General features: G+C 43.9%; 2 protein-coding genes across 2 annotated transcripts in view; one reads left to right on the top strand and one right to left on the bottom strand.

The window, feature by feature from the left end:
- LOC134458283 (astrotactin-2-like) overlaps window positions 1-15000 on the top strand; it is a 498215-nt gene that overhangs the window by 333779 nt on the left and 149436 nt on the right. The window contains exons 12-14 of the mRNA XM_063210506.1: window positions 2220-2344; window positions 7187-7291; window positions 8027-8206. Of these exons, the coding sequence (XP_063066576.1) occupies window positions 2220-2344; window positions 7187-7291; window positions 8027-8206 (410 nt within the window). The remainder of the gene's footprint in view (window positions 1-2219; window positions 2345-7186; window positions 7292-8026; window positions 8207-15000) is intronic.
- The window catches only part of trim32 (tripartite motif containing 32), a 12077-nt gene continuing 8391 nt past the window's right edge, over window positions 11315-15000 (bottom strand). Inside the window, exon 5 of the mRNA XM_063210513.1 lies at window positions 11315-15000. This exon is cut by the window's right edge and continues 2232 nt beyond it. The gene's annotated coding sequence lies outside the window, so the exon portion shown is untranslated.

Genomic DNA, 15000 nt, shown 5'->3' with positions numbered 1-15000 from the left:
AGAGCCCCATCCACATCACCATCACCATCATTTTCCTTTTCTTTATCCTCTTTTCCTCTTTTTTTCCATCTCCGCCTCTGACTCTTCCTGTGTTCCTCTGTGAAAAAGCCACTCCAGCGTTTAACTTGTTCCTGTCCTCTCCTCCCACAGCAATCAATGGGAGATTGGATGGGGAGCTTTGTAGAGTGTCATCTGTCTATACATGCATATACTGTAGCTTCTCCTACTGTATGCAGCTAGCGTCATTCTCCTCTGCTTTCTTTCTTTCTTTCTTTCTTTCTTTCTTACTTCCTTTCTTTCTCTTTCTTTCTTTCTTTCTTTCTTTCTTTCTTTCTTTCTTTCTTTCTTTCTTTCTTTCTTTCTTTCTTTCTTTCTCTCTCTCTCTCTGACAATCACCCCCCAGTCTTCTCTCTCCCTCTCTCTCTCTCTCTCTCTCTCTCTCTCTCTCTCTCTCTCTCTCTCTCTCTCTCTCTCTCTCTCTCTCTCTCTCTCTCTCTCTCACACACACACACACACACACACACACACACACACACACCCAATGTGTCTAAAAATGCCTCTCTCTTGTGTACGTGTTAGAGATTGGAAGAAAGAAATGAAGAGAAATACAAAGACAAAGAGCATATGACAAAGACAGAGGCTTGAAGCGCAAGTGCAGGTGTTGGATATTACATCTGATTTGCTTTTGTTTGGTTCCCTTCCCATACAGGGCACACATACAGTATAGTACACTTGCATGGATAGAAAATGAGCTTTTGAAAAGCAATTTGAAAACACATTTTGTTTCAGAATGTGACAGAAAAGTTTGTTCCATCTCCGTGAACACATTTCATGGTGTACGTATGGTGTGTGAATATGGCTGTGCTCCCTACTGACATGTCGACAAGTAAATATGACGCCTGGGTATTTACCCAAGCGCACGCACGCACGCATGCACGCACGCACGCACGCACGCACGCACGCACGCACGCACGCACGCACGCACGCACGCACGCACGCACGCACGCACACACACACACACACACATACACAGTCGAACATGTTTATTGTATCTTATATTGTATCTCACCTGGGAAATATGTAAGTATAGTCGCCTACAAAATAAGCTTGATAGCAGAAGAAAAAATTACCAAAAAACAATGAATGAATGAAGGGATGGGTGGATTGATGAATGAATGAATGAATGAATGAATGAATGAATGAATGAATGAATGAATGAATGAATGAATGAATGAATGAATGAATGAATGAATGAATGAAAAATGGGGTTTCTTTAGTGTGCAATTATTTTACCATATGTTTTATCTTAATGTTTTAATTTTCTTTGACTGTAATTTCTTTTGTTCTTTCCGGTTTACTTTCTTTTGGCATTTGTTTTTTGTGAAGCACATTGAGTTGCACCTGTGTATGAAATGCGCTATACAAATAAACTTGCCTTGCCTTGCCTTGCCTAAGCAAATAAGAAACGAGACCCCACAGCAAAGTACCTTCAAGCAGGGACATTACATTACATTACATGACATTACATTACATTGCATTTGGCAGACGCTTCATACCATAAGCGACTTTCAAAAGAGGACATAGCCTAATCATAGCCAACATCACTAGCACATACGAAGTGCACAGGAAATATGCAGAAGTGCGGAGCCAAAGAAGGGTTAGTTCGTTTTTTTATTTAAGAGTACACACACACACACACACACACACACACACACACACACACACACACACACACACACACACACACACACACACACACACACACACACACACACACACACACACACACACACACACACACACACACACGCACACGCGCACGCACACACACACACACAATGACAAGAGTCTGGCCTGGGGATAGGTCAGCTCAAACATTAGCCTAGTAGATACTCACGAAAGAGAAGAGTCTTTACTTGCTTCTTGAAGGCTGCAAGAGATGTGCTTAGTCTTGCTGCCTCTGGGAGACCGTTCCACCACTTGGGTACAACAACGGAGAACAGCCTTGACTGGGAGTAGCCTAGAGTGACTAGATGGTAGAGCCAGACGGCTTGTGCTGGAGGAGCGCTGTTCTCTTCCAGTAACGTATGGCTTTAGTAAGTCCTTCAGATAAGCTGGGGCCGTTTCTGAGGGGCCAGCTCAGCTCTGCATGTTTTCTTGTTTGTTTGTTTGTTGGTTTGATTGCTTTAGGCCTTGTTTGTTTTTGTTTATTGTTGCAGAGACAACAATTTCATCAAGGACTTTCCCCAGTTGGCCGATGGGTTGATGGTCATCCCCCTTCCCGTGGAGGAGCAGTGTAGAGGAGTGCTGTCAGAACCACTACCAAACCTCCAGCTTCTCACAGGTACAGCTGTGTGTGTGTGTGTGTGTGTGTGTGTGTGTGTGTGTGTGTGTGTGTGTGTGTGTGTGTGTGTGTGTGTGTGTGTGTGTGTGTGTGTGTGTGTGTGTGTGTGTGTGTGTGTGTGTTAGAGGATGACATTTTTCAGGAATTCCCGTGGGTCCCGCGGGTCCTGTGGGATTCCCGCGGGATGGGAGTCAAAATTTAAAAAATGAACGGGAACGGGCAGGAGCGGGAATAAAGATGAATGGGAGCGGGCAGGAGCGGGAATAAAAATGAACAGGTGCGGGAATGCTGCGTATTTTGTCTTTAAAAAACAAACAAAAAAAGCCTTGTTTTTTGACGAAACGGGAGTGGGGTTGATTTTGAGTGAGAGTGGGCAGGATTGGGAGACATTCTTTACAGGACGGGACGGGATGGGATTTGTTTCTTTTACTCCACTCCGGGACGGGATGGGATTTTCTTTTCTGGGACCGGGATGGGACGGGAGTGAAAATCCACTCCCGTGTCATGCTCTAGTCTAGTGTGTGTGTACTGTGTGTGTATGTGTGTCAAAGTCCAACCTGCTTTGCGAACATGTTCATTTCTATTCGAAAATATATACACAAACCTGCATGTGTTGATGTATTATAGTATTTGTGGAGGTGGCAGTATAGGAGAAAAAACTGTAACTGCCAACACAGTCTCATCCCAACGCGTCAAATTTCTGACTACCTTTGACCAGACTGCAATTTTTGACGTGGAGTACATACTTGGCACGTCACATGTTGACTAGGTGGCATTACCTAGATCTTTCCTTAACCGTGACCTTCAGTGAAGCTATGCTGCCACAAGGGGGGGCCTTTGAGGCCTACGTCACATTTTGACATTTTTATTCAAAGCGATTTGCATTCAATATAGGGTATTGCGTACAGTACTGTACCTGAAACAATGTGCAGTTAGCTGCCTTGTCCCAAGGGCACTTCAGCCATGAATGAAAGTCAAGGGATACAACTTCCCTCAAAAGTGTAGTCCTCTGATCTGAAGACCAACCATTGACCCCTTTGCACTGAGCCAATACAGAGCCTTACACCAAAATTGTAGTGACCGTAGTCGTAATATGTTACTGAAGGCTCTCAGTAATGTCATAGCAATGTTGTTATGTAATTGAGTCTTTTTAGCAATGAGTGAACAGACTCGCCGGCGGGCCCATCTGTGCAAAGAGGCTACGCCATTGACAGAACAGATATCGGCCTACAGTTGGGTGAGGCAGGATAAGTTAAACAAAGACTAGATTTTCAAAGGACATGAGTCTGAGATAAAGTCACATATTTCTGTAGTATCATCAGACACAGGCAGCTAAACATGCAGTATAATGTTGCAGAGGCTGCCAGGACATTATGAAAATACAGTAAGTGCATTTGATACAGAGTGATTTGTTTTTAATGAAACACTTGCCTGCTGACACAGGGAACTGGCAATCCAGACTCATACTGTCTATACTGTTTTAACTGTGTATAGCCCCCGAAACACACACACAAACAAACCATGGGCACGCGCACGCACGCACACGCACACACACACACACACACACACACACACACACACACACACACACACACACACACACACACACACACACACATATGTCGGAGCTGATGTTGATCTTACAGTGACCTGTACCATTATCTCTCTCTCACACACACACACACACACACACACACACACACACACACACACACACACACACACACACACACACACACACACACACACACACACACACACACACACACACACACACACACACACACACACACACACACACACACACACACACACACACACACACACACACACACACACACATTTCAGACAGAAACTATAGGCAGGACTTGCAAGGCTTGCAAAAATTGCAAGTGCACATTCAAGGACATCGGTCAAAGACACAGATGGCTTCATGAGTTCCGGAACTCATGGAGTATGCATAATAAATATGCAGAATGTGTCTAGTCAGGGATGCTGACAGCGGGGGACAAAGGGGTCTGTTGTCCCGGGCCCAGGAGGACAGGGGACCCAGAATCACATTCTTATTACATCGAATGTATTTGGATGGGGGGCCCATTCAGGTGACTTTGTCCCCGACCCGGAAAAAGCTGTCAGCGGCCCTGTGTCTAGTGTAGCCTATGTACACACACGCACGAACGTACGCATGTACGCACACGCGCGCACACACACACACACACAAAACTGGAGTATGCATAATAATATATGCAAAATGTGTCTAGTGTAGCCTATGTACACGCACGCACGCACACACACACACGCACACACACGCACGCGCACGCGCACACACACACACACACACACACACACACACACACACACACACACACACACACACACACACACACACACACACACACACACACACACACACACACACACACACACACACACACACACTCAAAACTGTGTTAACACTTTATAGGGCGGATGACTATTTGATCACTTTCCCACCCATTAGAAATCTCCCAAACATGCCTCTCTACAAGGGTGTACAACTGACTGTTTTATATGAAATCAATCAGGGGAGATCAGGCTTTCACACAGATAGTGAGACACAGATCATGACATTTGACCAGTCAGCAGTTGTCTGGAGCCTTTCAGCAGATGTCTGGAGCCTATCCATGGTTAGACTGGAATAGACATTTGCCCTTTGACTTTGACAGCTAGGTACCCATAATCCTATGGCTTAACAAAGAAGTCTGTGTGACTGTTTTGACATTAGGGACAGCTCCAAACCGTCATAGATAATAAACCACTCCTTCATCACTCCTTTTTTTAAACGATTTTTTTGGTCTTTTTTTTTAACTTTATTTATGATAGGAGAGTGAAGGCAGCCTGATCTCCAGAATTCCGTGCTCCTGGAAACGGATGTTTGGGACACGAAATCTTTTTTTCTTTTTAAAATATATTTTTAGGGGCTTTTTATGCCTTTATTTTGATAGGCCAGTCTGAGATGGTGACAGGAAACAAGTGGGACAGAGAGACGGGGTGGGATCGGGAAATGACCCCGGCCGGACTCGAAACGGGGTGGGACACGAAATCTGTGTCAGTTTCATGGATTTTGCCAAAATTCTGTGCTCCTGGACACGGAATTGTTTTCCGTGATGGACAAACGGAAATGCTTTCTATATTCCCACGGCACAAGACTGTGGAAACATAGAGCTGTGGGAGTATAGAGAGAGCACTTTCGTGTGTCCATTACGGACAACAATTCCGTGTCCAGCAGCACAGAATTTTGACAAAATCTGTGAAACTGACACAGATTTCGTGTCCCAAAGACCCGTGTCCAGGAGCACGGAATTCTGGAGATCATGTTGCAGCCGGTGGTGACAGGGTGACAGGGTTAAGACGTCCTATGTGTGACTTCTTGCCATTCAAATGTTTTGAGAACATACTTTTTAAACCTCTATAAAAATCAATTTGGAATGGAATGTCAATTTCCCAAAATGTTAAAAAATGGATTCATCTCATTTTGGAAAGAAGTGCTTCTTATGTTATTTACTTCAGCCATGCCCTGTCTCCTCAGACATGTTCCTGCCCCACCTATGCCCCCCTTAGCATCTGTAGGCCTAATGCTACCCCTTTTCAGATGTATGCCACTCCTCCCACCCGAAACATCTGCAATGTTATGCCATCACTTTTCACAGGATAAACGGGTAGTTTAAAGCAGTGTTTCTCAACAGGGGTGCCGCGGAAACGTGGCTGATGAAAAAATTAAGTATAATACATATTTGTCTAAATTGATAAGTTAATGCTAGTCAGTGGAATCTTTCATCTACCATTCATACACAATAAAGTAAATATAGGTCGCCCTAGTCACCTGCAACTTCGAACGTAGGTCATGTGACGTCTCCAAATGTGTTACTTTTCTAAGCTTGTGTGGTATCGGATGCAATGCCATGTTACGTCTTGTTGGTTTGGGGTGCCTTGAAATTTATCATGAATTGAAAGGGTGCCTCGCCTTAAAAAAGGTTGAGAAACACCGGTTTAAAGCCTGCACATCCAAAAACATCTGACTTGTGAGCAGGACAACCAAATGACATAAAATATTATAAATATGATAAAAATGATTTTAGTGATTTGTCTGCTTCCACTTTGTTTTTGTTTTTTTTGCGCAAAGTTTCGGGTTTTCACTAAACTACATCATAACTAGAGCGGAGGAAGTAAATCTTGATGTCCCATTTTGAAAAATGAAGAACTTTTAACTTTGCTTCGGACTGCCTCAGACCTACTCTCTCTGCTCTCTACATTCTTTCCTCCGGACGTCAAATGAGCATCTGAAGTCACTTGATACCCAGACGCAACTCTCTCTCCCTCTCCCTCTCTCTCTCTCTCTCTCTCTCTCTCTCTCTCTCTCTCTCTCTCTCTCTTTACACCATAACAACATTGATATGACATTACGGAACATATTAAGTCTTGGCCACTTTTAGTGACAGTACGGTTATAAGATGGGCTCTGTGCAGAGGTGTTTAACCACCCATACCCAACCCTCATCCACCATGTTAAAATGTTCCAAATCAGATTTGACACATCATTGTCCTCTAGGCCCTTCAAAGAGTTGAGCCTGGCGCCCTCAATCAATTGCAGATGCACTTGAGAATGATCAGACAGCCTAAATTGTGCACAGAGCCACAGAGGAGACACCATACAACGCTGCACAAGCGATAAACAGAGACCAGCAGTCCCTAATTAAAATGTGCCAGTTAATTACTATGGAAATGGAGCCCGGTGATGAACCTGTGTGTGTGTGTGTGTGTGTGTGTGTGTGTGTTCTGTGCGTGCGCGCGTGTGAACTTTCAGGTGACGCTCAGTTCAACGAGGCCATGGGTTATCCTATGGTGCAGCAGTGGAGAGTACGCAGCAATCTCTATAAAGTCAAGCTGAGTGCCATCACTCTCGCCACAGGTAGAGTTACCTGCAACACACACACACACACACACACACACACACACACACACACACACACACACACACACACACACACACACACACACACACACACACACACACACACACACACACACACACACACACACACCCTCGTTTGAGGTCATGTACTTCTGTGCAGGAACAGGAATTGCAATGTGAAGTATCTTAAGCCCTTTTCACATGGGATAAATACAATAAATGCAATCTGTGTCTAGCAATTTGCAGATCACCGCCCCACATTCGTGTTTCTTATTGGACAATATTAGATGTAGTGTACATCGGGTATAGAGAAATGATTGCATTAATATTCATTCTGCCTGCTATGCTATGTTGCATCTGATTTCCTCCATCATTCAGTCACCTCATCCAACATGTCAAAATATGATATTGAACCTAACCATCTCTGACAGACATAATGATTAATTCACAGAGGATCTTCTTTTAATAGTGTTTCCTCCATTTGTGTGTGTGTGTGTGTGTGTGTGTGTGTGTGTGTGTGTGTGTGTGTGTGTGTGTGTGTGTGTGTGTGTGTGTGTGTGTGTGTGTGTGTGTGTGTGTGTGTGTGTGTGTTTCTCTCTCTCTCTCTCTCTCTCTCTCTCTCTCTCTCTCTCTCTCTCTCTCTCTCTCTCTCTCTCTCGCGTGAGAATTTGTGTGTGTGTGTGCGTGCACCTGGCTGCATGCCTGCGCTGCGTGCCTGCCCTCCCCTGTCAGGTTTCTCCAAGGTGCTGAAGGGGCTGACGGGGGACAGCACGCGGGAGGAGCTGCTGGCCTTCCTGCAGCAGTACGGCACGCACTACGTCTCCGAGGCCCTGTACGGCTCCGAGCTGGCCTGCTCCATCTACTTCCCCAGCAAGAAGACACAGCAGCAGCTATGGCTGCAGTACCAGAAAGGTGAGGAGGAGGAGGCAGGGACGGGATGGGATGGGATGGGAGGATGGGAGGCAGTGCTTGAAGTGGAAAAAAAGAGGTGCAGGAACCCTAATCGTCCGAAAATACCATCCAAAAAGAAGTGCTGGAACCCTGATTTTCCGACAGTCTCGTCAGTACCAAATCAGTAGAAGTCACATTTTTGTAGGCCTATTGCCGGAAAACTTGTTTTGAACTTATAAAATGCTGTGCACGACATAAGTTTCGCCGGAACACTGATGATGAAAATTATGAGGAAGGGGAACTGGGTTCCTCTGAGTCCCCCCCCTTCAAGCACTGATGGGAGGAATAAGGGAGGAGAGGAGGAGAGTGGAGGAAAAAAGGAATACAAGAGGCCCTGTATGTCTCTGAGCTGGCCTGTGGCTGCAGCAGTATACCAGGAAGTTGAGCAGGGGACAGGACTGGGCAGAGAGAGAGAGCGAAGGGGTGGAATAAGGGGACAAGATGGGAGGAACAAGGGGAGAGGGCAATGGAAGAAGAAAGTATGGGGTGGGAGGAGGAATGCAAACAAATGAGTAGAGGATGTAAAGGAAAGAAAGAAAGAAAGAAAGAAAGAAAGAAAGAAAGAAAGAAAGAAAGAAAGAAAGAAAGAAAGAAAGAAAGAAAGAAAGATAGAAAGAAAAAACAAAAAATAAATAAATGAAGAAACAAAGAAAAAGAAAATAAGGAAAGAGAACACACTTTTTTGCAATAGCGAAATTAAAAACGGTCATTATACTGAATGAATTACCATGCCCACACAAATGCGGAACTTGAACATCTTGCACAAAATGCATGTGATTGCTATGTCTCACTGAGGGGTCTTGAAATGACTGACTGCTTGACTCAGTGGTTGGCATGAAGCAAAGCATTCAGAGATTTTAAATAGTGGCCTGTTTGGAAAACAAAGTCACATGTCCAGCATGCTCAAAGGCAGCATCTCAGTCAGCTATTTTCAAGCCAGCCTACTTACAGTACACTTTGCATCACATAACACATGCCATATCCATTCCACACATTTCCTGTATGGGAGTTGCCCAAGGCGAAGCAACGCTCCTTACAACAGATGTATCTTTGTGTCTTGGAAATACATACGATATTATTATCTTTGTAGAGAAGGAACACTGTGTAAAGACTATTTTAAGACTTTAAGTTGAACTCGAGGATGTAATTCTACCAGGCCCGACTGTGGTCTGTGTGTCGGGAGGGGTTCCTCTCGTTTCAACATCCATTCCTGGATGTAATGACCACACAGCCTATTTCATTTACCCCTGAAGCAAGGACTTCAGCAATAGTTGCAGGTATCATTTGACTTTTCTAAACAGCAGAAAAGGCACATGTCAGCATTCAGTGTCTTTGAAAAGAATGCCGAGGGAGGCTAACTCATATTACCTCAGAAAGAGGACGTTGAGGCCTGATGTAATAGGATGGGGGGGGAGGGGGGGGCCTAATTTGAGGCAGCCTGAAGGACTTGAGGCAACACAGTTTTGCCTCCTAGACCCTACCTACACCCTGTAGGACAAAGCAGTGGAAGTCAAGCACATACAGTAGGACTCTCATTTACTGGTAAATTTGTCTGTGCTTTTTCCCCCAAGGTTATCTTTTTGGAGCTTTTGCATGTTTTTATGATTTGGAGAAATGAGGAGGTAGACAGGAAATAATGGGGCGGGAGAGACAGGGTACAGTAGGTCTTGGAAACGACTGGTCTCCTGGGACACTGCACCCTCCATGGGCATGCAAGCCCTTGGCACCCTGTCCTACTCCACCCACATTGGTGTTTTCGCTTCTTTTTTGTAGCTTAATACAGAACGCGGAAGAGTGAAACGAACAAAGAACTCATGTTTACCCTATGGTGCTATCAGTGCAAGCTAAGAGGTGTTTTTGAACACTACCTTCACTTAATTGTACTGGACTACACAGGGGCAGACGTGGCGCGCGCGCGTGCGTGCGTGTGTAGTGCGGCGCTGTCTTAGGTGTACTGATAGGTCCATGATTGGTGTAAGTGTCATGCCCCTGCTGTGTTTTTGAGTGTGCTTCCACGAGTGTGTGTGTGTGTGTGTACTGTAGTCCCCCAGGTCCCACACTGTTTGGAGTGATGACGCAAGAGAAATCACCCCACTGAGAGTAGTGTTGCGCACAAGACGCAGAAAGAGGAATATGAACGTGTTGACAAGTTTGTGTAGTACGCATACAAATGTTCTTTTCAGATAGGCCTACGCACATCTACTATATCTAAAATGCCATGAGCCCGGAATGTTCCAATACAAGAAAACACAGCTCATTCCGCCTGGGCTGTGTTTACTCAGAAACGATGGCTTACAGGTTGTTTTTCACAACCATACATGTGCGCGTGTGTGCGTGCACACACACACACACACACAGACACAGACACAGACACACACACACACCTTATTACTTTCAGGACATTAATCTTGTTTGGAGGGGTGGCTTAGCAAACATTTACGTGTATGTGGTGGTGAAATATGTTGGCCACTAGAACTTGCCTTGCAGGACTTAGGCCTATCCGTCATCCTCCCGCACACAATAGCATGACAAAATATACCTGCTGGCTCTCCTTAACGCGCCACACCTGTCGTACCCAAGTCACGACTTCAAACAAACAGCCCATGGCCAAAGTAAATGAGCATTGGGCACCGTGTTACCCGAAAGTAAAGAAGAAAAGTTATGATGGATGGAATATTACTTAGATTTCCATCTATGCACACAAAAGCAGAAACATGGAGTTGTGGATTTGCTGACAGGATAAATAGGACTGTCCTGAAGACCCACCAAGTTTAACTTTAATGTCAAAAAGTGTGTGTGTGTGTGTGTGTGTGTGTGTGTGTGTGTGTGTGTGTGTGTGTGTGTGTGTGTGTGTGTGTGTGTGTCTTTAATGCATGTGGTAAGCTGTCCTAGCCAAGGGCAACGCCTTCACGGGTTAGGAGATATCAAAATAGATGATATGCTATTTCTTCATATTGATTGTGTTTTTTTTTTTTCACACAAACAATATGCTACTACTGGGACTTAAAACACAACTTAACAACACACACATGCACATAGGTGCAAGAGAAACAACAGTATTTAACACCATTTGTTTTTAAATTAATGTTGGATTTATTGCACACATCTGATCAATCACTTAACAAATATGAACGTTTGAGTTTTGGATTTTACATGGAGCAACAGCAACACAGTAACAAGTGCAGTAAATGACGCGACACCCCCCTCTCTCTCCTTGGATCATTCATTCTAATGTATCAGTATCACAGCTCTTAACCCCACAGGCATACGTGTACATGAGACGCTGCATCTAATGTTGTTTGTTCCAGAACAATAGGTTTACTGGACATCCATATCGGAACGACAGATTTAAAGGCAGGGGGTAGGAGCACCTGGGGAAAACAAAAACGGTTCCATCAAGCTACATTTTTGAAATACACACCCTGACCTTTCCCAAGACTTCTCAAAGAAGACTGAAAGTTGATGGAATTGTCAAGATCCACCAATGGTGCTTCTCCATGATTTTGCATTCTACGTTTGACTAAAATATTTTGTTATTGTGAGTGACAAACCTTCTAATTCAATGGTTGCAATAGGGGAGTGAAGAGGATTTCAAGCAGTAGGCGTATGATGACAATTATATGATAACAAAATTCATCAGAACAAGATCTCCCACTCCACCTTGACATGTTTCAGGTGACATTCAGAATGATCATCTCACTCACACAATACAGGAACGTGTACTTCCGTGTAATGACAGGAGTCCATTCCAACTTCAAATCATAAAGAAATTCAGTTTGGATCCCTCCCCCTCAAGTGCCACCTGATGTTTATGTGGGAACATTGCAGCTTCTTACACCGCTTCCTGAGGAAGCAAAAAGCTGTATGGAAGTACAGACAAAAAAATAAAATTAAAAAAATCACACAATATTCCTGCATGAAAATGATCAAACTCAAATGTCCGCCTACGGTATTTTTGCACCGGCACTCACTGAGCCAACAGTGAAAGGATGTAATTTTGTGGATGCTCAGTTTGGCCTGTGGTCGTCAACGGAGGGTAGCAGTCTGAATGTCACAATGCTGTTTGTCTAGCCTGATAAAGCAGCCTAAATGTGACATTGGATGTGTAATTTAGTCCGGCCCGATGAATAGTATATCCAAAAATTGTTGATGAGAACAACCCGTTGTCTTTCAAACCGTGCCTGTGCCTATTAACCTGACCAATCAGTGCCATCTTTCTTGTTGATGTGCTTTCCCAGCCTTGTGAGCTTCGTCGTCACTCCCTCAAAACCCCGCCCGCTTTGATTCAAAACAAATCTCTGCGTTGTGATTGGTTTGCCAGATTCAGGGCAATGTGTTCAAAGTGTTCGACCGTCCGAGGCCAGACCACTCGCAGGCAAACAAATTTGGCGTCCAGCGGGTGGCGCTGGTTTAAGCTTCTGTTTGTCAATATTGATCCTGACGTCCATCTGACCATGTACTCTAGAAGAAGAATGAGTTCCAACAGTATACAAAGAAGCTGGGTTGTAAATAAATAATGCCATCGACATTGCAATATGACATCTTAAAGAGATTTCACCTTTCATCCAGACACCTAAAGAAGCGTCTTCATTACATTGCAGTACACTTAGAAGAGGCTTTCATCCAAAATGACATACTGTACGTGGGTTATTTTAGGTGCACCGTATTGGTTACAGTCCCTGGAAAGATGTAGGCCAAGAAGCCATGCTAAAGGGCACTTCAGCCAACCAACCGCTTCAGCTAGCCAACTCCCTAACTCTTAGAGCACAGCTGTGGTCCATGTTCAAGCGTCTAGGCAAAATATCTACAATTCGAGTTGCTTACAACGAAGCGTGTCTGACTACCGTCTGGAAGAGAAATACGATGTCATATCGCTGACCTTCTCCAAAATTCCCCTGTGTAATCCATACACCAAAAGTTTGAGATATACTTGACTTTCAAGTGAAACGTCAATATGAACCTCAAAAAAGTCTTGCAGAAATCCCCATCCTCAACCTAACCAAATATCCCTATAATGTTTTTGTTATACCTCTAAATGTCTTTCCCTCTAGTCATTGTCTAGGCTCGCTGCAACGTAGGCCTACGTATGTGGTTAAAAGGCAACAGATACAAGCCTCCTCTTTTCAGCCACCGGTTAACGAAGTAACACCACTGATGCAGTTTGCAGCACAGACAGATCAGATATTTCACCTTAGCTGTGTACCAAAAAAAGGCTATAGGGGCATTGAGTGAGTAAGAAAGTATGCTGGACATCTTAAATTCCCTTAAACGTGTGCTTATTTATACCGATCGCCATAGACCATACCAAGTGATAAATAGGTCATCGAAAACATGAATCAAAAACTCAATTCTCGACTTTTTTTGTGAAGAGGACCCATCGATCGAAGGCTGTGTGCGTGCGCGTGTAAGTGTGTATGTATGTATGTATGTGTATGCGTGTGTGTGTTTACCTGCCATTATGCATCTAACTGGAGCTGCTTACCTTAAACTGTATGTACACTCTCTGACTAATGCAAACCGGTCTGACAACACGCTGTACCTACGACAACGAATGGGACAGAGGAGCACAGTGCGGAACATTATGTGGCACATGGAACACAGACAGCACACTGTCGTCATATCAACCAAGAGCAGTTCCAGTCTCCTTCTGCCACCCTCTGATGACCCCAGCAGCATAGATGACTGACCAATCCCAGGCTTTTTAAAAAAAAAAGACCCAGGTCTTGACTAACAAGTAAAAACTGGGATCCAAGCCAAGTCCTGACAAGTGTGAGAAAGATGAGCGATGATAATGCAAGGACAAGAAGAATCCATATCCTGAAAGGGAAAAAGACACGCTGCGCCCATCCCATTAGGAGTAAACAGTAGAAATCGACCACACAAAAAAAAAAACAACAGTCTTGTGTGATTCATCACGGAGAGGACAAGGACACTTTTAAATATGAATGCTTCGTTGTTATGGTTTTGTTTTCTTTTTTTTTTTTCCTTGTTTGTATCATATGTATCAACGTTTGTTTGGAGCCTGCTTGTGTAGCGCCAGTGGTCATGTGTTTTTTATATTTACTCTTCACAAGACCCAATGTGGTAATAGTTTGCATGCTGACCAAACAAAAAAAACAAACAAACAAAATGATAACGGAAAATCCTGAACTTAAAAAGTCCTTTGGTTACTAAACAGTTTTCCTAATCCTTTAAAAACAACAATAAAACTGTAGCGAAATCAGAGAGAAAGAGAGAGAGAGAGAGAGAGAGAGAGAGAGAGAGAGAGAGAGAGAGAGAGAGAGAGAGAGAGGACAGTCTTGACTATCAGCAATTTTAGTGTTCCACAACATATCTTTTATTCTTTATGATTCTTTAGGTTTAGTGAACGCACACCGTGTGAGGTGCGCACGGCGGTCAATAGTAAACTTAATGAAAAAACAATTGTCGCAGCACACTCAGAACTTCATGTAGTATATTTAATGAGACCAACGTTTCGGCTTACCCTGTTGGAAGGCGTAAGCCGAAACGTTGGTCTCATTAAATATACTGCATGAAGTTCTGAGTGTGCCGCGACAATTGTTTTTTCAGTAAGTATTCTTTGTGTTTCCCCATAGGCATAGGTCATCAAAGCTACAGTTATATTAGCATATAAAAACACACATTTATTTTATTAGCACACCTATGAATGTCTTGCCGTTTTGATTAAGTGAGGCAAAGGCCGAACGACTCCACAAACTCCTCTGATTAAGCAAGCCATTCATCAAGTGTACATA

Source organism: Engraulis encrasicolus, chromosome 11, assembly GCF_034702125.1.
Source record: "Engraulis encrasicolus isolate BLACKSEA-1 chromosome 11, IST_EnEncr_1.0, whole genome shotgun sequence".
Classification (NCBI taxonomy): domain Eukaryota; kingdom Metazoa; phylum Chordata; class Actinopteri; order Clupeiformes; family Engraulidae; genus Engraulis; species Engraulis encrasicolus.
This window is presented reverse-complemented; position numbering and strand designations above follow the sequence as displayed.